This window comes from Gossypium hirsutum, chromosome A10 (genome assembly GCF_007990345.1).
Source record: "Gossypium hirsutum isolate 1008001.06 chromosome A10, Gossypium_hirsutum_v2.1, whole genome shotgun sequence".
In the NCBI taxonomy this organism is placed as follows: domain Eukaryota; kingdom Viridiplantae; phylum Streptophyta; class Magnoliopsida; order Malvales; family Malvaceae; genus Gossypium; species Gossypium hirsutum.
The window spans coordinates 7,574,008-7,599,913 of record NC_053433.1 but is presented as its reverse complement, the minus strand read 5'-3'; the positions used below and the strand labels follow the sequence as shown (position 1 = coordinate 7,599,913).

Sequence of the window (25,906 nt, the reverse complement as noted above, 5' to 3'; positions counted from 1 at the left end):
TTGGCAATATCCCACATTAGGAAAAGATAGAAATGGAGGGGGTTTGGTTTGTTATATATAGAACCCCTCCCCCTTTGGTTGTATTATCCCAAAATCTTCTCCTTTGTAATATTTCTAGAGGAAATATTAATTTGGTAGTGTCCGAGGACGTAAGCTAAATTGGCCGAACCTCGTTAAAACTCTGGTATTTTATTTCTTATTTGTTTGCTTTTATTTAATAGCTTTATGTTGGTTATATTTATTTAGTTATTATTGCTATAAATATCTAAGTGAGTTCTGTCTAGTTGTTGGGTTTTAAGCGGGACCATTGTGACCCCTCCAATTTAACTGGGAATTTTCTTAGTATAATTGTTGGCATAATAATTATCTAAATATTTCTGATAATATTGTTATTAATATTATCGTCGCTTCCGCAACATTATCAATATAGGAGGACGTGGTTTTACGTATACTGAAGCACATTATCTTTTTATTTATTAGTTGGAGAGAGACTATGAATTGGATAATTCTAGGCATTATGTCTAAAAACAAATAGATATGATTAAAACCTATAATGTGATTGTTAAAAAAAAAATCTTTAAATTTTAGTGGTAATGATTCAATCTTGCAACTTCACCTAAAAAATAGTATTAAAACCATCCATTCCGTTAGATTATTATTATTATTATTATTATTATTATTATTATTATTATTATTTGTTTATAGATCAAATGCTATCAATAAAAGAATTCAGATCTATTTATTATTTTAATATTTAGGGTAATTGTACTAAACATACCCAAAATTACGGGTCAAATTTTAAATCATCTATAAATTTTAAAATATTCTAATTAAAACCTTAAATTATCCTTTTCGGTAATTATTCTTATTACTTTTTTTCTTTCTTTCAATGTTGGTTGAACCGTCTAATTACAACACATGTTAGTTTTTTTCTGATTATAGTGTGGTATAAGTCTTTGTACTTTTCTTAAATTTGAACTTAGTCCTTATACTTTTATTTCTAGAGTTCATCCCCTCTATTTCTCATATGTCAAAATTCAAGTGTAATTTCTAATACTATTAAAATTATTTTTTTTAAGTTCAGGTTTTTTTCTATGTTACTTTTTAGTTACATGACTATTGATGGCGTATTTTATTATTATTTCAAAATGCCACACTAAAAAATTTAACGAGACAAGTTTAATAGTGTTAAATATTGTACTAGAATTTTGAAATGTGAAAAATAAAGGGACTAAATTTCTAAAAAAATATATGTGCAGAGTAAATTCCAAATTTTGAAAAAGTATGGGATTGATAGTATATTTAAACCTTTTTTTGGCTTTTTTTTGTTTTTCCTTTTCTTCTTTTTTTTATACTTTGTACTTTTCATTTTCTTTTTTAAAAAAATAAAAAAATTTATGTTACAATTAAAGTATTTTTATTTTATAATTAATTATAAAAATTATTTATTTTTATAAAATACACTTATATTTTATTTCCTTTACGTACACAAATATATAATACTAATAATAATTCATATGCTAATTTAAATTAGTTTTATAATAAATAATTTATTAGATCTATATTAATTTTATAAAAGAACTTATTTCTTTTCTCTTTTTATTTTTATCAATAAAATATTTTTTTACAAAAATAAATTATTTATGAATTATCAAAAAAAATTAAAACTTACATTACTTTTTAAAAATATATATTATGGTTTTAATTATTTTCATTTTTATAACTATATTAATAAAAATAAATTTAGGCTAAAGTGTCAAATAAGCCCTTCAAAAACAATTAAAAATTAATTAATCTCCTCGTGAAAAAAATGCACTTAATTGAGCCATTTAAATCATGATTTGTACTCAATTGAGTCCCTTAAATTCATTTTGTCGAAACACTTTAACTTAGGACTTAATTGGGTACAGATCATTATTCAAATAGTTTAATTGGGTGCACTTTTCAACAAGAAGGTAATTAATTTTTTAATTATTTTTGGAAGACTTATTTAACATTTTAGTCTAAATTTTATACTAACTCATATAAAATATTATCTATTTTTCTTTGCATTTATTGATAAACAAAAACAAAGGAAATTAAATATAAGAAGGAAAAACTATATTATATATTATATATATTTTTATGATCCAAAATTTTTTGTTTTTGATTTTGCTTGTAGTTTAAAGCAAAAAATTTAAAAGAAAAAAAGAAAGAAAAAAAGAAAGAGAATAAGAAAATTTTATCATTAAAATAGAAATTATGAATTATTTCTATATTTTTATAAAACCAATTTAAATTTGACCCAGGGACATCTAATGACATATAATTTTATAATTAAATTTAAATAAAAATTATTATTTAATTTTAATTATGGGTGAGCATTCGGTCGAATCGAGTCGAATTGAGTGAAAAAATTTCGAGTTAATCGAGTTAATAATCCTATTTTATCATTCTAACTCAACTTGAAATTTTTTCAATTTAAGTCGAGTGAAATTGTTCGAGTTAAATTAAAAAAATTAAACATGTCAAATTAAAATATTGTTATAGTATAATTAATTTTATGTTAGAACACATAAATTTAAAATCATATATATTTGAAAACAACCTGAATCATTAATTAACTTATTTAGATCTCCAAAATTATTATTCTAGAAATTTTTAATTTTTTTAACTTTATTTATGTATTTTTTAGATTTTTTTTGAAAATTTTACAATTTTTAAATAATATAAAATTTGGAATTTTTATAAATATTTTGAATTTTTGAAAATCGGGTTGAATTGTTTTATAATTTTTGTTGAGAGGAAGACCAATTTGTTTATTTTCAAACTTGACAGAGACCAAAAAGGTATTTACATCAATTTTTTATTTGAATTATTCGAGTTATTTGAATTGTAAAATTCAACTTGATTCGAATTCGAACTCGAAACTCGAATTACTAATTCAAATTTACTCAAATAACTCAAAATTCAAAAAAAATTAATTTTTCAAAAATCTAATCAAAACAATTATGATGAAAATCCAATCTATAAATACAGATAATTGGAGCCTGTGAACAGAGGTAACAATCAGTAGCACACAAGGGAAACAAAGGTGTCCATATGACACCAGTGAAACCAACAGCTACACAGTTACAACCGCTGAAGCAAAGTCAATTCTCCCAAGTTGAGCCCCAAATTTTCTTATGCACACGCAATTTGGTTATTCTGAGACCCATTCAATGTGGTTAGTTTGAATCTAACAACAAAATCCCCCACCCAGAATTACGGTTCCCTTTCTCAACTGATTGTCTATATTTAGCATGTAATTCCAGGCCACAAACCACCCATTTACTCAGATTCAAAACTCACATTTATTTTTCACCCTTGCAACACAAATTTGAATTGGATTTAAAAAAAAAAAACCACTTTACTACCACCATCATCATTAAAACATCATTAGTTGGATGATTCTAGGGATTGTATAAAGTATAAAACAGAACTTGGAGTTTAATAAACCATATAATATACATATTACAAAAGCATCTGCCAAAAAAGAAGCATAAAACATGTGCTATGCAATAAGATTGGGGTTGATTTTCAAGAGCACGCTTTGGGTTGGAGTCAAGGAACAGGACCACTGCTTGAGGACTCAGATTTTTAGAGAATGTTTGTTGCTTTGGTTAGCTAAACAAACCAATATAGATATTACTAATAAGACTAACATAAAAGATCTAGATGAAAAGAGTAAAGTGATCTTAATCATAGGCACTATAATTGCTAAGCCTTTTCATATGAAAAAAGGTTGTCAAGAACTAAGCTACCCTTTTTCTTGTATAATGTTTAAGGAAGATAATACTTTATATTTAAGACTTGATCATAATGTAAATTTATACAAGGGAAAAAGGATAGGTGATCAATAAAATATAATAATTTCATGAGTTGAAATTGAAAGTTGAAAGGTGTAATGTGGAGGTTTGAAAAAAAAAAAGATGAGGCTTTATGGTCAGTTTGGTGGGATTGTGTAAGTGCATATTTCTAGCATCACAAGCTTTTTTGAATCATCTATATTGTTTATCATATTTTATTTTATATAATTTCTTATTATATATACACATATTTGTTTTCCTCCCTCCTCCAAAAGAGGAAAGATTAGTGCCAATTTAATGATAAACTATTGTATAATACTCTACTGTTGCATAGGGTTGAACTCTTTAATAGGTATTTGGGTATTATATTACTTATGCATTATTTTAACAAATTTGTTCAACAATATAATGATCAAACAAGATAAAGTTACTGAAAATCAAATAATATATCATGTTTTGTTCTGTAGAAGACTTAAGTTACACAATAACACGACAAGAGTAAACATGTTCTTTTGTATATATGACGTGAAAATGATAACATAAAGTAAATTTATTTTATTGAAATAATTTGAATCTTGTTTTCGACGGCGTCAATTCAATTGGCTCAAGCTTGCAGTCGATCCTGGCTATAAAAGATTCAAATAGTGTCCTTGGTCTCTAGGTGAGGTAGATCAGAAAACCTTAGTGGACTGTAAGAGCTTTAGGCTTCCAAATTCTATAGAGACAATGAATTAACAATTTCTATTACATGACATTGTTCTCCACTGTCTTGTCATTAATTTTTTACTGTGAAAAACAGGAACTTTTGAATGCCTTTTAGCTTTCCAGTTTTTGTTTTACTTCGACTCTCTTTTTCTTTCTATTATTTTATATAAAGAATGTAAAGATTCCAATTTTGTCCAAATTTTTAAGCCTTTTATTTATCTTCAATGATTTTGGTGATGGATACAGAGAAGGATTTGAATGCAGCTAGGTTCTTGCAAAACGAAAGAAGCGTCCAAGTTGTTTTCGATGCTTATGTTAATTCATATGAGAGGAAGGAGATGATCCCCGTGAGGGGACTAATACCTATCCTTTATATTTAGTCCCCAAGGCTGCTATCTTCTTGTCCCGTCGTCAGAGTGGTCCCTATTTTATCTCTCTTTTAGGTTGTTTTCGATGCTTATATGTTAATAGCAATCATTCTCTCTTTTAAGTTTGAGGCAAGTTATAAAGTAGTTTAGCAAAAATTAGCATTAAGGTGTTTGTAGGATGTCATACTTTGGTTATTTAAATATTTTGTGAAGGTGTAGTATAATATTTGGTATTCCCCACTTTTTCTTAATATGGTATCTAATTTTTTTTAATTTAGTATCTAAATTTGACACTTTTTTTCTAATTTGATACCTAAGTTCTTATTTGGTTAAATTTGGTACATGAACTTAACATTTTTTTTTCTAATTTAGTACTTAAATTTTTTTTGTCCAGTTTGGTACTTAAACTTGGTGAATGTTATACAAATTATTCAAATATACTAGCAATATTATTTTTTTACATAGTAAAAATAATCAATGTATGACTAATATGTGGCAAATTATATGTAATTTTTTTATTTTAAATCTTCAATTACTTTTAGTTTAATTTAATTTAACATAATGAATTTCTTTTATTTTGGGTTTTTAAAGCTCTTGTTGTCTTCTTCAATATCCATGTGTCAAGTATAGCTCAAAGCACAAATTTTGAACACGGATTTCGTTTGATACTAACAATATTTTTTACAAAATTAATGGTTTTACGAAGACCATGCCACGCTTTAAGTAGGTAGTCCCTTTTGAGTCATTCCTATCATTAACAACCAAAGTAATCTCAACCCTAATGAAAGTAAAATTTGAGCACGTTATTTGGCGAAACATAGAAACTCTAGATAAATGTAACCATTCCTATCATTAAATTCCATGTCATCTAACACATGTTAGTCATACATTATCTATTTCTACCCTCTCATAAAAAAATAACACCATTAGTATTTTGGGGTAATTTGTTTGACAAGCTTACGCACCAAATTAGACTAAAAAAGCTTAGGTGCCAATTAAGGAAAAAGTGTCAAGTTCAAGTGTCAAATTGGATAAAAAAAAGTTTAGGTTTCAAATTAGAAAAAAAATGTCAAGTTCAAGTATCACATTGGGCACAAAAAAAAACTTAAATACCAAGTCAGGAAAAAGTGTCAAGTTCATGTACCAAATATTATATATATATTGTAAATAAATGATTGGCTAAAGTTGTTTCATATGTTATGATTTCATCCCTTAAAGATTTGGCTCTATTCATTATATGAGAGCAAATTTGTGGAAGTCAAGTCATTTAACTTAGCTGCATCCTAGACAGATTTGGGTATAACAAATTAATTTTTGCTCAGGGTTGTGTTGGTGAAGATATCTTGCGTTGTCCTTTTCGTTTGTTGCTTTCATGCATAGAGTTTAGGAATGATGTTCCTTTGAGTAAATATAAATTGACCAATGATTTTGGATTGATCTATTTTATTCTAAGGGTTAGTGCCTGCATGGTGGACTAAGTAGTGCACTCTCTATAGTTTGCATCTTCGTTGTTCTCGATGAGTAAAGGACATGTAGTATTCCTTCTATCTAGGTTCTTGTTGTAGTGTCTAAATCTCTTCCTAAATGGGGTTTGGTTATACTTGTTGGAAAGTTCACTTGCTATTTAAGCAATTATGAGCATTGGACACTTGTTTGAAGCATATGTAAATTAAAATGTTATACAAGAATTGAGTAGATATTGTTTACTAAGAGACTTGAGTTATTTTTTGAGTATACCATTATGTAAGTTGTGCTTTTGTTTGTACCATTTTGCCTGGCATCGTTACTGCTTGACAGCTAGAATAATTAGTATTTTGGTATAACACTTGCCCCCTTAGGTCTGAGGCAAGTTAAAAAATGGCTTTATAAAGATCTATCCCGTGTAAAAGTGTTAGAATTCTGCTACTGAAGCATGACTTTGAATCAATCCACTAGTAAGATAGGTATGAAGAGTGTTAGAGATTTGTGTGCTCAACCAAGTCTATATTGAGAGCTATATTGGAAGGGTTGGTTTATCAGCGAATTTTATCCCCTGAATGGTTTATACAAGAGCCAAGTTATTTGTTATGATTGCATCCCTTTAAGTATTTTTATGGAACCCATTTTGTATGGCATAATAGTATCCCTTAAGGATTAGGCTCTACCAATTATGTGGAAGCAACTTTGAGAAAGTATGCGCAAAGTAGAATGTTGCTACTGTAGAATAAAGTTTAGCATTGTAACGCTCCTAACCCGAATCCGTCACTGGAATAGAGTTACGAAGCATTACCGGAGTTACTGATTTATTTATCAGATATTTCATTTTATCTAACGTTCATATTTGGAACTAATTAAAATCAAACATATTGTCCTTTAACGTACTTATTTTTCTCGATATGTTTTACTTGAATTAATTCCTCGTCTCAATTTACTTAATTTCCTTGTATCAAAATATCAAAAGATAATCACATATTTACATGTCATGATACATATCATTCTCTTGCCATTTCTCCATAAACATAAATTAGGTGATTCATTATATCAATATTTCATGCATTTAAAAATACAATTCAAGTTACACTAACTTACCTCGTTGCTTGTTCATGTTTATAACACCCTTATTTTCTTTCTCTACACTATTTTTCATTACTTTCTCTTCACTAACATATCAAGAACATAAGACCATATATAAGAAAACTCTAAATTAACATCAATTCCATGCTTTTTCAATAATATTAATCTTAAAAATATATTGAAATCTTAATGTTCTTACCTTGTTCCATTGATTTCAATCTTTAACTTAATTTTCTCTCTCCTCCAGCTTCTATTTCTTGAATCTAACTTGATATTCTAACTCCCCATAGTCTTCTTGCCATCTTTCTCTCTTGATGGCTATGGAAATTCTTTTTGATTTCTAGGTGAAAATGGTAAATTTTTTGTGGAAGGACCAAATTGTAAGAAAAGAAAATTTTTCTTTCTTCTTCTTCTTCTTCTCATGTTAGTTGCATAAAAAGGTGATCCCCCTCCTCTTTCTTTCCTTACATATATATATTAAATAAAATAATAATAAAATAATAAAATATCATTTAAAAATCAATTTAAAGTATTAATAAACTAATATTTATTTATTTAATTTATCTAAAATATCTCCAACATCATTATTGTCTCTAGATTTTACTCTCTTCCAATTGACCATTTTGCCCTTTGTGATCTTTTAAAATTTCATTCTTGATTCATCACTTAATTTGGTAAAATTGCAATTTAGTCCTCATAAATTTTCACCTATTCAATTTGGTCCTAATTCATCAATTTTCCTTGGTTTCTAGATCATTCCACCCTTAAAATATTTGCACTATTAGTCCTTTAACTTTTCATATTTACACTTTAATCCCTCAAATTTTAAGTATTTACTCTTGGGCCATAAAACTTTTCTCACTTTTACAATTTAGTCCTTTCATGAATCAATATGTCATAATATACTTCCCAGTGACATAACTCAATTTTTCCTCTTATTGTCACTTTATTTCCTTATTTTACTATATTAAGGATAATATTTTATTGTAGAAATTTTCAGGGTGTTACATTTCTCTCCCCCTTAAAAGAAATTTCGTCCTCGAAATTTCCTTATTTTCTTTTGATCATAAACTTCATTATTTCCATAATTCTATAGCTCCTTTGTGCACATATTTATCTAGTTTATCATTTATATCCATTCCCTATCTTTTCATTTCACAATTTATTTTTAATTCAATATTGCGAACATACCTTATAACGAAAATTGCTTACCTTTTTATAAGAGGCCCAAAAGACTAAACAGAACACTTAGGATATACGGAACAGATATAGAAGTGTATTATTATGCACTATTAATTAGAGAGCACTTGGTAAGTACCAACGTGCTATTATCGGATAATGCACTAGAGTCTCTTAATGGTATACCACTAATATCTTAGTAGATCTAATCTCATCTCCTTGGGCAAATTACATTATGCACGCATATCACTTTTACACTTTTAGCATAATGCTTTTACATACTTTACAATTTAATCATTATGCTAATAACATGTATGTTTATATCTTCTCTTTCTTTAATACATGTAATATATTTCAGAATTCACTAATAATCTTTATCATGTACTTCATATATCACTTTCTAATTCGAATTTCACTTTCAATTCATTCACAACTCAATTTAATTTCCATCCAATTCAACAATAACACTACCAACCTCATACTTCTCTTACCATATACATAATTTAATATTTAACATTTAATAATAATAAATAATTTGAATTATATTAATACAACCGTACGCTGAGTATGTCTATACTCAGTGCTATTTTCATAATTCAAATTATAAAAACTATAATAAATAATAGACATCAAACATGTAACAATATAAGTCATATGTGTTAATTTATGCTTTAATTTCATATCTCAACAATAGTCTTTCATCAAATGGCATTATATATCATCTATATTAACTTTAATCAATTCATGAACCTTTGGTTCAAGCTTTCAATCTCATATCTCAATTTCAATACTTTTTTTTTACACTTTCAATAGTTTAATTGATCAAATTCATTCGATTTTCTCATTTTATTTATTTAACTGATTTCAATATCAATAATTCGATATTTTAGCAAATTCATAAACCTTAAGTTCAAGCTCCAAATCTCACATTTCAATTCAATTGAGAATTCAACTCATAATTTATTTCTCATATTTTTTAATAGTACGATCAATCAAATTTATTTAATTTTCTCATTTCAGTTATTCACCCTATTAACAAACTCGAACTTTGACGGATACACGGATTCCAACCTAAACACACGCAACGTGACATGAAATGAATAAGACCATGGTTAAAAGATACCATGGTAACGTGACATGAAATGAATAAGACTATGGTTGAAAGATACCATGCAACATGACGGGGAAATGAATAAAACCATGGTTGAAAGATACCATGACAACCTGACAGAAAATGAGTAAGACCATAGTTGAAAGACGCTATGACATCATGTTGAAGATAAATAAGATCGTGGATGAGAGATGCCAAGACATCTGTTGAACAACTAATATTCAGGTAATATGTACCAGATGACAAATGGTTATATGAATTGGTTATACAAAATGGTTGTGTGAAATGTTTACAGGAATTGGTCATATGGAAATATATGTACAAAATAGTTGTATGAAATAATTATGAAGATAGATAAATGAAATAAGTATAAGTCCAAGGAATATAATTTATGTTAAGTTTGATATAAACTATTACCGGAATAAATATACATAAAACATATGGAAATGATGGTGTATGAAATATTGATATAGTGAAATGAACGAAATATACTTATGAAGAAATGGTAAGTATTTAATTGAATTTTTTGTTAAAATGATATGTAAATCCTAGTAATGCCTCGTACCCTATTCCGGCAACGGATACGGATAGGAGGACTATGTGATTCTGGTGTGTTTGGGAGGATTACATGATTATATCCATTCCCTATCTTTCAACCATGGTCTTACACATTTCATATCATGTTGCCAACGTATCTTTCAACCATGGTCTTACACATTTCATATCATGTTTCCATGGTATCTTTCAACCATGATCTTACACATTTCATATCATGTTGCCATGGTATCTTTCAACCATGGTCTTACACATTTGAATCGCGATGTCATAGCGTCTTTCAACTATAGCCTTACTCGTCTGAATCGTGATGCCATAGCGTCTTTCAGCTATGGTCTTACTTATTTCTGGTATGATGCCATAGTCCAACTATGGTCTTACACGTGTATTGTCATGGCCTAGCCATGGTCTTACACTCGTGGTGCCATATCCCAGATATGGTCTTATCATCAGGATGCCATAACCTAGCTATGGTCTTACACATATATTGCCATGGCCCAGCCATGGTCTTATCTGTCAATTCATCACTGATCACTGAATCGTCATACTCAATTCATCATTCTACTCCATTTGAACTTTTGATCCGATTTCCATAATTTAACAATATTCATAATTCAATAGAAAACATATGAAATAATACATTATATCAGTCATAATTTAGCAAATAATCATGAAAGTTCAATCATATAAACTTACCTAGCTAAATTGCAGAAATACCAAAATTCAGGGGCATTTTAGAATTTTTTTATTTTTCTCTATTTTCCACCCGATATTTATCTAAATTGATAATTTCATTCAATTTATTAATTTAAATAATAAAATAATTCATTTCAAATTTCACTTTCCAACAACATACTATCAAATATTTATCTCAATTTCATTCAATTCAGTATTGATATTTACCTTAAAATTTTTACTTACTATACACATAAATTTAAATATAACATTTATTCATACCTTTATGAGTTCAGACTCATCATAATCATCTTTTACTCATATACTTGAGTATTTCTTTCAACATTATCGGAATTAGCTCGGTTGGGAAACATCTCTATCTTTAAGTAAAACAAATCTCATCAGAGTCAGAAGATATCACACTATCACAGGTTATGTAATGTATTTCTAGGCTTTGCATTTCACATGTGTTACATTTGGTCTGAGAACCGACTAAACCTTAGCTCTGATACCACTAAATGTAACGCCCCTAACCCGAATCCGTCACCGGAGTAGAGTTACGGAGCATTACCGCAGTTACCGATTTATTATCAGATATTTCATTTCATCTAACATTTATATTTGAAACTAATTAAAATCAAACATATTGTCCTTTAACGTACTTATTTTTCTCGATATATTTTACTTGAATTTATTCCTCGTCTCAATTTACTTAATTTCCTTGTATCAACGTATAAAAGATAATCACATATTTACATGTCATGATAAATATCATTCTCTTGCCATTTCTCCATAAACATAAATCAGGTGATTCGTTATATCAATATTTCATGCATTTAAAAATACAATTCAAGTTACACTAACTTACCTCGTTGCTTGTTCATGTTTATAACACCCTTATTTTCTTTCTCTACACTATTTTTCATTACTTTCTCTTCACTAACATATCAAGAACATAAGACTATATATAAGAAAACTCTAAATTAACATCAATTCCATGCTTTTTCAATAATATTAATCTTAAAAATATATTGAAATCTTAATGTTCTTACCTTGTTCTATTGATTTCAATCTTTAACTTAATTTTCTCTCTCCTCCAGCTTCTATTTCTTGAATCTAACTTGATATTCTAACTCCCCATAGTCTTCTTGTCATCTTTCTCTCTTGATGGCTATGGAAATTCTTTTTGATTTCTAGGTGAAAATGGTAAATTTTTTTGTGGAATGACCAAATTGTAAGAAAAGGAAAACTGTCTTTCTTCTTCTTCTTCTCACTTAGTTGTATGGGAAGGTGATCCCCCTCATCTTTCTTTCCTTACATATATATATTAAATAAAATAATAATAAAATAATAAAATATCATTTAAAAATCAATTTAAAGTATTAATAAACTCTCTTCCAATTGACCATTTTGCCCTTTGTGATCTTTTAAAATTCCATTCTTGAGTCATCACTTAATTTGGTAAAATTACAATTTAGTCCTTCATAATTCTTCACCTATTTAATTTGGTCCTAATTCATCAATTTTCCTTGGTTTCTAGATCATTCCACCCTTAAAATATTTGCACTATTAGTCCTTTAACTTTTCATATTTACACTTTAATCCCTCAAATTTTGAGTATTTACTTTTGGGCCGCAAAACTTTTCTCACTTTACAATTTAGTCTTTTCTTGAATCAATATGTCATAATATACTTCCCAGTGACATAACTCAATTTTTCCTCTTTTTGTCACTTTATTTCCTTATTTAACTATATTAAGGATAACATCTTCCTGTAGAAATTTTCAGGGTGTTACAAGCATGTTTAGAGGAGAAGGATATTGTTACTAAAGAGAAGAAATTTGGAGAGGAGGGGGGCAAGATTTTGTTGCTGAAAAGGAGAAGCTTGTTGTTGAGGAGGAAAAGTTAACTATCGATGAGAAGAATTTTGATATTGAGAAATAGTTTACTACTGATAAGGAGAAATGGCTTGCCAAGGAAAGAAAAGTATGCTGATGAAGAGTAGAAATATACTGCTAAAGAACGAAAGTTTGTTGCTAAAGAGAAGAACTTTATAGCATAGTTGTAAGATGACTCTAATTTAGAGTCAGAATTGTTGGAACATTTTCAAAACATATATAGTGTTCTAATAGTTACAAATGAAAATTTATAAGTAACCAAAAGTTATGTCACTTGGCTATTAACCAAAAGTTGTTACTATTTATAATTATGAGTTATGCCTCTTAAATTCAAATATTATGTCACTTGATTATTAACAAATAATCATAATTATTCAAGTAGATATCAATAGTAGATATCTATTGAATAATTATGTTTATTGCTAAACATATAACAATTCATTTTGGATAGTTATGTTATTATGAAGAGACATGAGACATCCTATAAATAGGATTGAACTTTCATTTGTATGACACCCAAAAAACATGGAAACAAAGTTTCTTTCTATCCTTTCACCATCATTTATGTTCTTAGATTGTTCTATGAAGAATTACTGCAAAAATTCTTTATAGAAATTGATATCCTTATTATACTCCACTTAGTGCTTAGTAGATTATTTCCGTTAGTGCAAACGTAGATATTCATTGGACTTCATTGTGCCATTGAGGTTCATTTGCTAGCAACTCTTTTTCATACCATAATATAGGTGGGGGAAAACAGAACCTTAAAGAAAGTAACATTGATACACTTCTTGGAGCATTTGTTAGTTTCTTATAAATTTATTTTTATCTTCACACACTAACAAGAGTTTTCTTATTGAGAAGCAAGTTCATGAGATATTTGTAAATAAAAAAAAAGTTGATGGAATGTTCTAAAAGTTTAAGCCAAGGCTTGACAAGTTAAGGAAGATAATAAAGAATCACGGGAAAAATTGGAACAAAAAGTCAAGCCTAAGCTTGAGAAACTACCGTAGCATGTTAAAGAATTGCGAGTTGCAGATAGCGAGGTTGGGAGCTATAAAGAGTAGGAATGCAAGCTAGTAGTAGAAAAGGATTGTGAGTTATAGAAAACCAAAAATAACATGACGAAAGTTCAAGTGTAAGAAGCTAAAAAGATATCATCATAACATATATGAGATACGTTGCAGGAATTTAAAGGTTTAGAAAGTTGCAGGGAGCTAAAGGAAATCATCATAACATATTCACAAAGTAAAGCTGCAAAGTCCATGGAGTGTAACTATAGCCCTCATAGTAATGAAACCCAAAACACATATCTAAAAACATAACTTACATGGATTTAGTCCTTTTATACTATTGAATGTCTTGGCCTGAAGCCTGAACTCTTGATCGGTATAACACTATCCTCCCTCAGGTTCGAGGTGGATTATTAAGTGTCCCAATAAAGACCTATTAAAGGCTAGCATAATTTTTTTGTTTCCGTCATGTAATATTGGGAAGAGAATGATCTTGTCCCTTAGGGGTTGAAATGCTTTGGTTTGATTGTATCTCCTAGGAGAAATTCAAAGTAAAACCCAAGACAACATGAGAAAGAGCCGAAAATCCACAGAAACAAAACCACAAACTATATGGGAGCTACATCACATAGCATGGCCAAAAGCACCCGACGCATGTGCACCCATTGTATAGCGAAAATCATACCATAATCAAATGTACATCCAAAAAGCAACATGGTGAAAAGTCAAAGCTATAGGAAGTAAATAGAGCTAGAATTGGGAGAAGTTGCAAGGAGTTGAAAGAAACTAACATAGCATATGCGTAGTAAAATCAACATGAAAGAAATTTTAAGAATTTTTAAGAAGCTAACATATATTTTCACCTAAAAACAATATAAAATAGGTTGTAGGAAGCTGTAAAACTAATATCACATATGTGCACTCAACATGTGCACCTAAACATAGTATGAATGTGGGAAAATATAACATGAGATTGCACCCAAAACAATATGGAAGAGAGTCGAAGCTCCACGGAGTAAAACCCAATGCAAATAGGAGAGGTTGCATCCGAAACAATGCAGTAAAGAGTTAGCTCCCTAAAGGTAAAAACACAAAACAGCATAATGTAAGTAGAACCCAAAAACAACATAAGAGAGGAACTACCGCAACAAAGAAGTAACTAAAAACAATATGGAGAAGGCATGAAGAATGAAGAAGAATGCTTGATGTATTGAGAAAGAATGAAGAATGCTTGCATAATAGATACCAGTACCAAATAGTAATGTGAAAAGACATCAAAATAATGGATGTGCAAGGTAGAGTTATAAAGGCTACAGAGCGAGATTCGTAGAGTCGAAAGAAACCAAAATAACACATTGTAAAAGTAAAGTTGCAAAAGTTGTAGAGCTGGATCTACAAAGTAAAGCTATAGAGATCAAGAAGATGAATCTCAAAATACATATGACAACATGAGGGAGAGTCGGAGTAAAAGTTCCTAATGGGGACAACTTTTATACCATATCAATAAAGCTCCAATTGTCAACTTGGTACAAATGAGACCACGACAATAAGAGAAATAACCCTAACGATTAAGCATAAAGGATAGGTATTAAACCCCTTATGGGGATCATCTTTTTCCTCTCATATTCGTTGTTCTCAACAATAAATATCTCTTACTTTCTCCATTACAATGATTTTCTTTTCACTTAAACATTAAAAAATGTATCAAAATACAAGCTATAATGCTCTTGTAGCTTACTTTATTTTGCAAAAACTCAAGCATTTGAATTCATCTCCAGACTTGACCCATCACCAAAATAAATAAAATCAAATTCAGTCGGGATCAATCTAATAACCCAAATTATTATTGAATAAATATTAAAAATATTAATTATTAAATAATAATTTGGCGGGTCTAAATCCATAAAATACTTGTCCAAGACACAGCTATGACCAGCTCTCGTGCACTTTCAGGTTTGCCTTTGTATTTCAGGTCTGAGTTAATCAAGGCATTGTATCGGGAAGGAGCTTATTAGTGTAGAATTTGAGTTAAATATTCTGGTAATTCCACCATCTGACCTTGATTCTTTCTCTCGCAAAGTACAAATGAGAAACTACGCAGCATTATGATAAAGAAATATAGAAATTGGCAACTTAATTAATAATTTAACCCAGCCCTAACCCCTTGCTAACCTAAGCGTTAACACTGCTGCATACACCTAGACTTCCAATGTGAATTGCTCTATCAATTCCCTGGCGCGCGTGCATTGACATTTCACATATTAAATGCACCAAATCATGTACTATATAGTTGTATTTGATTCAAAAATGCTACCTTCTCTGATATCTGATGCACCCATCTGCAGAAATATGCTCTTACACACCCACCCAAAACCGACCAAAAAGCCTTGTCTTTTCAAATATGAAATTATATTTTATTGAGCGACCTTTTTTCCTCATAGAAAGTATTTGTTCTATATATTCTTCCTATCTATATAAGCATGCATGCGTTCAACACATAACATGTAAGTACTTTTCTTTACAACAGCTCAAGGTAGACGAAATATCTTCCTTTCACATTAAAACTTTATGTTTTCCTGGTTCCTGTATTGTTTTCATGTTTATCTTTTTTTGGATGATTTCATGGGGGCAATTTCTTCAATTTTTGTTTTTTGTTTATATACAGGACAAACTTCACTTGGCAAGACTGACGTTAGCAATGGTTTTCTTTTTGGGGGTTGATGATCACAGTTTTAAAGAGGACGGTTAGTGGGCACTACCAGGTTGTTCAGAAAGTGATATTAAGCTGAGGTTTGATCCAACTTTGTCCTATATTCGTCACTCGTTGGTTTCTTTTGGCAAAGCTAATAACCAGAGTGGCGGCTTCCTGGATTTGGTATGTACTATCTTTTATCTGTTGATGAAACTCTATATAATAAAGTGATCATAAATTGCTTTAGAACCTTTCAGTTTTGTCATGTTGTTTTGCTTTGGCTCAGAAAAAAGTTTCATCCATGGATGGCTTGCGATGGGATGGCCCAGAAATTGAAGCAAAATCGTTGCCTGTGTGGAACAATGAGCGAAATGATATGGAAGATAGTTATTTCTTAATTCCCAACTCTTCAAATTCTTTCATGTATGGTGGCAAGATGGATGATCTGCCAGAAGATATATTCTATCAAATTCAAGAACTGCAAAAATCTGGCAACTTGGAGGATGCTTTACAACAAGGGCTTTTCTCTTCTCCTTTGATGAGTAGAGCTTATGGTTTTAGTACGTTAAATGGTTCGGTTTCTGATTTTGGCATGCCGGTTCACTCACAAGGCATCAATGGTGGTGGTGCTACAACAACAGGCTCTCTTGAGTCTCTTGATTGCTTGATCTCTGCTACTAATAGCAACACTGATACATCAGTTGAAGATGATGGGATTTCCATGATTTTCTCTGATTGTAAGAATTTATGGAATTTTGCTGCTAGCAGTGCAGTTTCATCAGGGTCTGAAAACAATGGCTCAAATACGGGAAGAAATGAGCACGAAGAAATAGTGTCCCAGAGTTCTTCAGATCGATGCATCAATAATGAAAATCTATCACAAACAAAGTCTAGTAATTCTTCAAAGAGAAAAAATGACCAGACTGAGCTAACATTTGGTCCAAATTGTGGTTACTTCAATCTTCTTCATACTGACCTTTCTGCAGCAGAAGGTGGTTTTAAGCTCATCCCTGACAACCCACCGAAAGCAAAGAAAATCAGATCGGAAAAGCATTCAAGCTCATCGAATATCAACTTTCAACAGCCTGCAAGTTCATCAGTTTCTTCTTCCATTGAAGAACCTGATCCAGAGGCCATTGCACAAATGAAAGAGATGATTTATCGAGCTGCAGCGTTCAGGCCTGTGAACTTAGGCTTGGAAGTGGTGGAGAAACCAAAGAGGAAGAACGTGAGGATATCAACCGATCCACAAACTGTTGCAGCAAGGCAAAGGAGGGAGAGGATAAGTGAGAGAATTAGGGTTCTGCAGAAGCTGGTTCCTGGTGGGAGCAAGATGGATACTGCATCAATGCTTGATGAGGCTGCAAATTATCTAAAGTTCCTTAGGTCCCAAGTCAAGGCACTAGAAAACCTAGGCAACAAGCTTGACACAATGAATGCTCCTCCTCCTTCAAACATTGCTTTCAACCACTCTCTCCCCATGCAAACACATAGCTTTCCACTCCTAAACCCTAATGATCATATTCACCATTCCCAGAGTTGAAAAAAATATTGCACCATCCTTTCATCTTCATAATGATTAACATGTCCCAGTCTCAGAACAACTATATTAGAAAAATCCAGGGTCATCATCATTTTCATCATTACATTTTATCCTCTGTTATCTAGTGTTAGAAATATATATATATCTTCCTAATGAAAGATTTCATGATTATCATCATCATTGTAAGCACCACCCAAGAGCAGAAAGGGAGCTTAGTTCTTGACAACCTTTTTTTCATAAGAAAAAGGCTTAGCAATTATAGCACTTATGATTAAGATCAAAGGCCAGAAAAGTGATTCTGATCATCACTTTACTAGTCTAGTTTAATATAATTTGTTTAATGTATTCTCAGTACTTGTAAAAGCTTTTTCTTTTTCATGGAGATACTTTTATATATGTTGGTTTTTTCTTTAATGTGTACTACTTTGTTTAGCTAACCAAAGCAAAGAAAAACATTCTCTAAAAAAAATCTGTCCGCAGCCAGTGGTTCGGTCTCCTTGATTCAATCCAAAGCGTGCTCTTGAAAACCACCCCGGAATCTAATTGCTCAGCACATGTTTATGCTTCTTTTTTGGCAGGTCTATTTGTGATTATTCAACTCCCACTTCTGTTTTATACTTTATACAATCCCTAGGATCATCCAACTAATAATGCCTTCATTATGATGGTGATAATGATGGTGATGTGGGGTTTTGATAAGTTTTTAAATACTTCAGCCTTTTCTTGTAAAAGTGGGGGGAAAAGTTGGGTTTTGATTGGATCAAATGGGGAGCGGGTTGTGGTTTGGAAGTAGATGCTAAATTTAGACAATCTGTTGAGAAAGTAGCCCATATCTGAGGCTGGGGTTTTTGGTTTTTTGTTCGTCATTCAAACTGACCACATTCCATAAGTTTCAAAACAACGAATTTGCATGTGCATTAGCACATTTGGAGTTCAAGTTGGAACAATTGACTTTGTGTTGAGGCCTTGTGGTTGTAGCTGTTGCATTGGTGTCGTATGGACAGCTATATGTTTGCCTTTACGTGCTGCTGCGGGCTGACTAGTGACTCTTAGTGTAATGAAGGGAAATGTTATTTTCTTAACCGTGGGAACAGATAGCTACACTGTTCTATTTTTATTGGCTATCCAAATACGATTGAATACGACTACATGCATGTATTTCGTATAGTTGGAAGAATATATTTTATATTAATATCTTCATACATTTATTACAAAGAAATATCATATAAAAATATTTTAGTATTACGAGGACTCAGCCCTCAAGTATATTATTGTGGTAAATATATTTACACCCTTATAGGTTTTAAATATTACATCACCACTTATTTATGAGATACAAGGCAACTTATTTTTTTATATATAAAATCTATTTCTACTTAATCCCTTTCAACCTTTATATAAGAGGAAAAAAAGGCACACTCAAATGATATTTTCTTGATCGTTGCAATAACAATAATATCAACTAAATTAAAGCTTAATAGTAATACTTATATCATGTTAATAGAAGAAATAACTCAAAATCTTTTAAGTCTCCATTAATTACACCTTGATTGAGGAACAAAATACATTGTATAAGAAGCCTACCTGAAGGGTGTAAACCTCCCGGATTTATAAGGTGAGGGACTTGAGGTTAATGAAAAAAAAATGTTTTAGAGGCTAGAACCTGATGTGGCTGAGATGCAAATTCTTGAATTTGGGACTCAGTTATGGAATTAAATTTCACCGTGTTTATTCATTAACATGTACATTTTTTACAGAAAAAGATGAGCAAATTTGATATTCATTATTCCAACCAAGTAATGCACCAATTAAAAATCTATGGACCAAAAATATAAAACAAAATTGAATTATTATAAGTTACAGTACTTATAATTTTTATCATGAAATAAAATAGAGAATCCCATATATCCCATAGGTGAAGGCTATCATTCAACAAAGCTCCAATAGGCAAACACATTCAATATGGGGAGTATGGGGGAACATGTCTACTGGCTGTATGCTTTTTAACTTGTAACATCCTTTGATATTTTGCTCCATCTGCATCAAATTGAGGTTTTCCAAATGGTTCATATGATAGATTGTTAGATTTTCAACAATGGAGATGAAAGATATACCATACATACCACACCATGGCAAAGGTAATCAATGTCGCGAGCACAAGTTGCGGGATTGCATGATACATAAACAATTTTTGGAGCCTTAAGCTTTAGCAGAAATTTTATTAACTTCATGTGCATACCGGGTCTATTTGGATCTGCAAATCAAGTTGAAAACTTCAACATCAACATAGAATAGATGCAGATAAATTTCCTCAGATAAAATAATGTTCAAGATTTTGTATTACCTTTTTCTAAACAATATGACCAATAATTTCACCAGTTCCAACCCCAATTTTCAGTCACCTTGCAAAGCTATCAGGCATCACACGCATACACACACACCCCTATGATAATACTTCAAACACTATTTAAAATAGCAAGTAAAGCTACATATACAAGGTTTCTAATAGGAGGATAACCTGAAATAACAATATCTGGCTTTGGAAAATGCTTCCCAAAATTTTCATCAATTTTATTAAGATCTCCTTGAACGAATGTAGTATTACTTATTCCATTCAGCTTGGCATTTCTATGAGCATCTGCAACAGCTTGAGCAACAACTTCATAACCATAAACATGTTTAGCCCTGAAAAATATAAAATTATTATGGCAAAGTATGATATTTGTATGACATCTCCCTACATGAGTATATGAGACCAATTAATACAAGTCGAGAAGGGAATACTTTTTTGCAAGTGTTAGGCCAATGGTTCCTGTCCCACAAAATAAGTCGAGGACAATTTCGGAGGCATCTCCTCTCAGGCCAGCACAATCTTCAATTAGTTTATACAGAACCTCAGCCTAACAATGTAAAATCATTTCAAATTAAAGTTATAACTCATGAACAGTAATCATGAAAGAAAACAACAAAAAATCCAAGTAATAAATACAGTTAAAGAAGCACAACATATGAAGGCATATAATATCAGTCAGAATACATACCTGATGAGTATTTGTCTGGAAAAAGGAGTTTGCAGAAATTTGAAATGTTAAACCTCTCAGACTTTCGGTGATTGTAGATTTCCCATACAATGTATACTCCTCCTCGCCAACAGATGTGTTACCGACAGAAGTATTTACATTATTCATAATACTAACCTAAAAAGCACAGGCAACAAACAGAAAACCACAAAATTTTGTCAATAAAAAATTATATAAGATCATGCTAAGCAACACACTTTCTCTAATGAAGAATTACATTCAAAGGATATCATGACCAATTTAAAGATGAGTTTCCAAAAAAAATTCAATAGGAAAGATGGAAGAGCATAAAGATGTACAAATAAAAGTCGCCTGAGGGGATAAAAAAAGAGTCTACTCAGAATCCAAGAACAATCAAGAGAAACATTTTAATGTGTTCTGTACATTTCTCACAACAGAAGGAAAAAAAATAGGGAGGAACTTAGGATTATAAGCAAATGTTAGCATGTAAACAGTCCATCTTTAAGATTCTCAAGCAAAATCATAAGCAAAAGATAATGAGGATTGCAAATTTGATTGGGAATAAAGCATAAAACTTTTACTTCAAGTACCTAATCAGTAAGTAGACATTTTGAGTTTTTGTCCAACTGAAGGGGAGAAAAACCGTGATTGAGAAATGCTGGCTTTGACATCGTAAATTTTTTTTCTTTGATCATATCATTTGATGCAGAGAGATTTATGAAGCCTCATTTTGCATCAATTATTAGCTTAGATTTCCAGTCAGTCAAACCAATCCACCCTGGGATCTAAGAATGAAACTAAAGAAGCTGGGGAGATATAAAGCTCGCTCTATCAGATAACTGGTCTTGTGGAGTTTAATCAGATTTGGGGTCACTCAATTTTCATCCAATACAAGAATCAAGCCACGGATAAAAATTGGGTGGCCTGAGTATGTCAAAAGCAAATCTCACCATATAAACAAAATAAAGCAAATCCACATTTACAAAATTAGCATAATTAACACTTACCACTTCAGGAATAGCTGAAATTTTCTCAACCAAGGGTTTCAGCATCTCTGGCTTGTAAGATGAGGTGACAAAGTTAACCATAAGTTCAGGGAGATCAGTCTTCATGTTCCTGAAACACAAATCGTAATTTTGGAATATGAAGGTAACACAGAGAAAAAATGATAATTAAAGATCCATGAACTTAGAGAGAAAACACATATTGAAACCATTTGATTATTTTCTTACGATAAATGACATCATTTGATAACATGATTGCATGAATAAGCCAAAAGACCAGAAGTTGCCTACTAAGTACCAAATTCGCACATACTAGAACCATATAAATAGTGATAGTTCCTCCAGTCACCAATTCCTATCTTAGTCCACAAACCCACAAATCTCTCCTTTTATGGTAAAATCTTGAAAGAACTCCTAAGAACACATACAAGTTCACCTCTTAAGTCTTATCCAAACGAGAGGGGAAAGAGATATCCAGAAGACAAGCATAATAAGTTTAGTCAACTAATGAATACTTGAAACTAATCTATGAATAACTGAATATACTAATTTACTGAATTGATCCGTCAGTATTTTATTTGGATTTAATAAGAAAACTCCCACAAGGATCTCGCCACTTCTACCACTCTTGTTCCACTGATCTTTTACTTTTCAGTTTCTAATTTCCAGATAGTCTAACAGAATATCTTAGCCTATTAGTCAAAAATGGTTAAACACAATGCAACTAACAAGAAAATGTACTTAGTTTTTGCAATACTAGTGTCTAATATGTGTAGTCATAAAGAAAGACATCATGCTTAAATATGAAAACATAAGCGGTAGCAGATTAAACAATAAAATAAAAGTACCTTCCAGTTCTCAGAACTAGATGTTTAAGAAATCCAGTATGGGAGTGAACATTGTATGGAGAAAGACCTAGTTCTGGATCTTTCCAATTGTCTTGGACAGTTGCAAGGATCTACATATCTAAAATTAAGTATATCATATAACAAAACTAAGAAGATAGCTTATGTGCATTATGTGCCTTATAGAACAAACAGTGCTAAGTAATAAGAGGAAAACAGAACACACACCTTGTTTGCAGGCTCACTTTGTAATAAACATTTGTCCACATTTAGTATCTTATCAAAATAGCCAGGAGCATGCAGTCCTAGTGCATAATTGTCATTACCATCTAGTTTCTCATGTAATAATTCCTTGGGTAACCATTTCTGAGATCCAAATGAGAACTCCATCTGCAGAAGCAGGAAAGTAGCAGCGGAGAATGTATCATATGCACAAATTTATTTGGCCAAAAGAAACTGTAAATTATTAGCACTAAGTTATATGGTCAATACAAATGAATGTAACTGATCTCTGTTTTCCTTTAACAGAAGCTGAAATAAAATAAAAGAACCCCAAAAATATTTGGAAAAACAGTATGTATACAAGATGCAAGAACTTTTTTCTTTCTCACAAACTTTCCTTGGCTCTACTCATAAGGTGTAGATTACAATGTCATGACTACATAGTAATTCAAGTGTTCCCATTGTTGTCAACCTCATTAATTAAACAAGTGCAAGTTTCTCTATATGCAACCCAACACATCAAAACTACCTCACTGGAGTTAAGGAAAACGAAACTAAACAAAAAAAAGTGCATGGGTTCTTACAAATCCAAAAACTATAAGATACTTCAAAACGGATCCCAAGTGACAGAAGTCCCAATACAAATCAGATGATTAAATTCACAAAAAATGCAGACCACACCAACTACTTGACAATATGCTTTTAAGAAGCTAGCTAGAGATATAAATATCCCCATTTTAGCATAGAATAGAACTAAGCCTTACTAAGCTCTAAATATCACACTAACCTTATTCCGATAATGAAATTGTACATCACAGGGAACTATGGGCTTCATAATACATTCGAAATCCGAATTTTTATCAGACAACTTCCCAACATGGATGACCAATTCACGTACTTGTTGCTCCTTAGCTCGGAGCTGAGCCTCATAAGACAAGTTTTGTGTTTTACAACCTCCACAATATGATGCATACTCACAGGGGGCATCTACTAAGTCCCTGTGAGGAGATAATGTCTTCAACTTTGTAACCTGTATATTAACAAAATAAGACATCATATAATTGATGAAGCACCAAGTCTCCATAAACAATTATCTAAACCCATATAACTCATTTCAGCAAAATTTAACCCGACCACATTACTCTAACGCCTTTCACAATGTCATAAACCAGTTTAGAGGAAAATACACAAACAGAGTTCATGAACAAATGTGAAATGCTTCAGATTACACAAACAATTATTTTGTGGAGATTACTCTCTTCAAGACATTAACTCAAAATTTGAAATTTGTAGCTAAAACAAAGATGATAACTTGATTTGCTTATTGTTGAATCTCATGAATACCCAATCATAGATAATGAACTCAAATTAATATTCAATTTACATCAGCGTATCTTCAAATTAAACAAACGAATTAAAAGGACAAGATGGTGGCTATGGTGAGAATACATATCATTTACCTCAGCGTAACTTCCTTTCTTACGACTAACACGGCCAATGAAACGTTCTCCAGGAAGTGCATTGTCACACAACAAAACAAACCCAGAATCTGTCACCTTGCAAACACCTTTGCCTTTAAATGCCAAGCTTTCACATTCGAGCTCCAAGACTTGGTTTTTCTTTGGAAAGAAAGCTTGTGACTTGCTGTTGGTGGTCTTTTTGGTGTGGTCAGTATCGTTGTTGTTGTTGTTGTCGTCGTCAGGATAGGTTAGGAGTAGGTCTTGACTGGAAAACGCGAGAGAGGTTGTGCAGCGGATTTTGCGGAGCCATGGCCGAGTTAAAGTGAGGTGTCTTAAGGCATGGCTTGGGATGGTGGCCATTTTAGGGGTTTTGGGTTTACGAAGATGGAGATAAATATAGAGATAAGGTCTCACATAATATGGACTACACCCGGACCGATCTAATTAAAAAAATTAGGTAGGTTCTTTTAACTTGAAACTCGGTTGAATCTAAAATTTTGTTTAAGTTGTCTGTACTAAAAAGTTTATATTATTTTTATATAATAATAAATTTTAAAAATTTTATATATCAAATATACTCAAAATATTAAAATAAATATTTTTTTAACAAATAAAAAATATATATACTTAAATAACATTAAATAAGTACAATTTAACCTATTTAGAAAATAAACTTTTTTTTTTATCTAAACTGATGTTTTAAATCTTATTTTCGAACATAGTTTACCATTAACAAATCTAGTAGAAAAGATAACACAATAAAAAAACAACACAATTACTAAAATATAAGATGTATCTTTTTTATATATTTAAAACAAGACATTGTAAATTTATAATTGATTTTAATAGTTCAATGTAAAGACATGTAATATCCATGTTATGTCTTTTTTTTCTTAATCATTCCAAGTTTTGTTATAATAAAAATTATTCCAAATAATTTTTCTTATTGCTTTACCTAAATAATATAAAAAATAATTCATTATAAAAATAGAAAACATATTAATTACAAAAGTAGATATTTGTTACAGTGTTCTAACGGTGTTGCCTGATATATTGGTGGCACCAAACAAAAATGTGATGACTTAAAATATTTAGGGACTTCAAATGCAAATTTACTATTTTAATTGGGAGCCGGAAAAAAAACTTCAAGGTGCCGCCTCCAAGCTTTCAAATGGGTAAATTTCCTCATAAATCCCCCTTATTTATTATTTTCTTT

General features: G+C 30.9%; 2 protein-coding genes across 4 annotated transcripts; one reads left to right on the top strand and one right to left on the bottom strand.

The window, feature by feature from the left end:
- The first annotated feature begins 16,552 nt into the window (after window positions 1-16,552).
- On the top strand, window positions 16,553-18,500 carry LOC107897368 (transcription factor bHLH87). Its single transcript, XM_016822807.2, has 2 exons — window positions 16,553-16,758; window positions 16,862-18,500. The coding sequence occupies exon 2, from the start codon at window positions 16,877-16,879 to the stop codon at window positions 18,116-18,118; it is 1,242 nt and encodes a 413-aa protein (XP_016678296.1). The 5' UTR covers window positions 16,553-16,758; window positions 16,862-16,876; the 3' UTR covers window positions 18,119-18,500.
- A 1,450-nt stretch (window positions 18,501-19,950) lies between these two features.
- On the bottom strand, window positions 19,951-25,170 carry LOC107895723 (uncharacterized RNA methyltransferase CT0009). 3 transcript variants are annotated; one of them, XM_016820956.2, is made up of 10 exons: window positions 24,691-25,170; window positions 24,018-24,260; window positions 23,237-23,398; window positions 23,012-23,121; window positions 22,167-22,275; window positions 21,160-21,315; window positions 20,903-21,018; window positions 20,637-20,803; window positions 20,242-20,372; window positions 19,951-20,155 (listed from the first exon to the last, which is right to left on the bottom strand). In XM_016820956.2, the coding sequence occupies exons 1-10, from the start codon at window positions 25,048-25,050 to the stop codon at window positions 20,048-20,050; spliced, it is 1,662 nt and encodes a 553-aa protein (XP_016676445.2). In that variant the 5' UTR covers window positions 25,051-25,170; the 3' UTR covers window positions 19,951-20,047. The 3 variants fall into 3 exon arrangements, 1 of the variants encoding a protein (XP_016676445.2); XR_005903724.1 differs by lacking the exon at window positions 19,951-20,155 and adding an exon at window positions 20,463-20,529; XR_005903723.1 differs by lacking the exon at window positions 19,951-20,155 and adding an exon at window positions 20,463-20,561 and having other exon boundaries at window positions 20,266-20,372.
- Between the last annotated feature and the right edge of the window lie 736 nt (window positions 25,171-25,906).

Coding starts and splice junctions, on each gene's coding strand:
- LOC107895723 (XM_016820956.2), bottom strand. CDS start 25,050: ATGGCCACCATCCCAAGCCATGCCTTAAGACACCTCACTTTAACTCGG. Junction 24,261..24,690: donor AGAAAGGAAGTTACGCTGAG/GTAAATGATATG, acceptor GTTAATATACAG/GTTACAAAGTTGAAGACATT. Junction 20,156..20,241: donor ATTACCTTTGCCATGGTGTG/GTATGTATGGTA, acceptor AATTTGATGCAG/ATGGAGCAAAATATCAAAGG.
- LOC107897368 (XM_016822807.2), top strand. CDS start 16,877: ATGGATGGCTTGCGATGGGATGGCCCAGAAATTGAAGCAAAATCGTTG.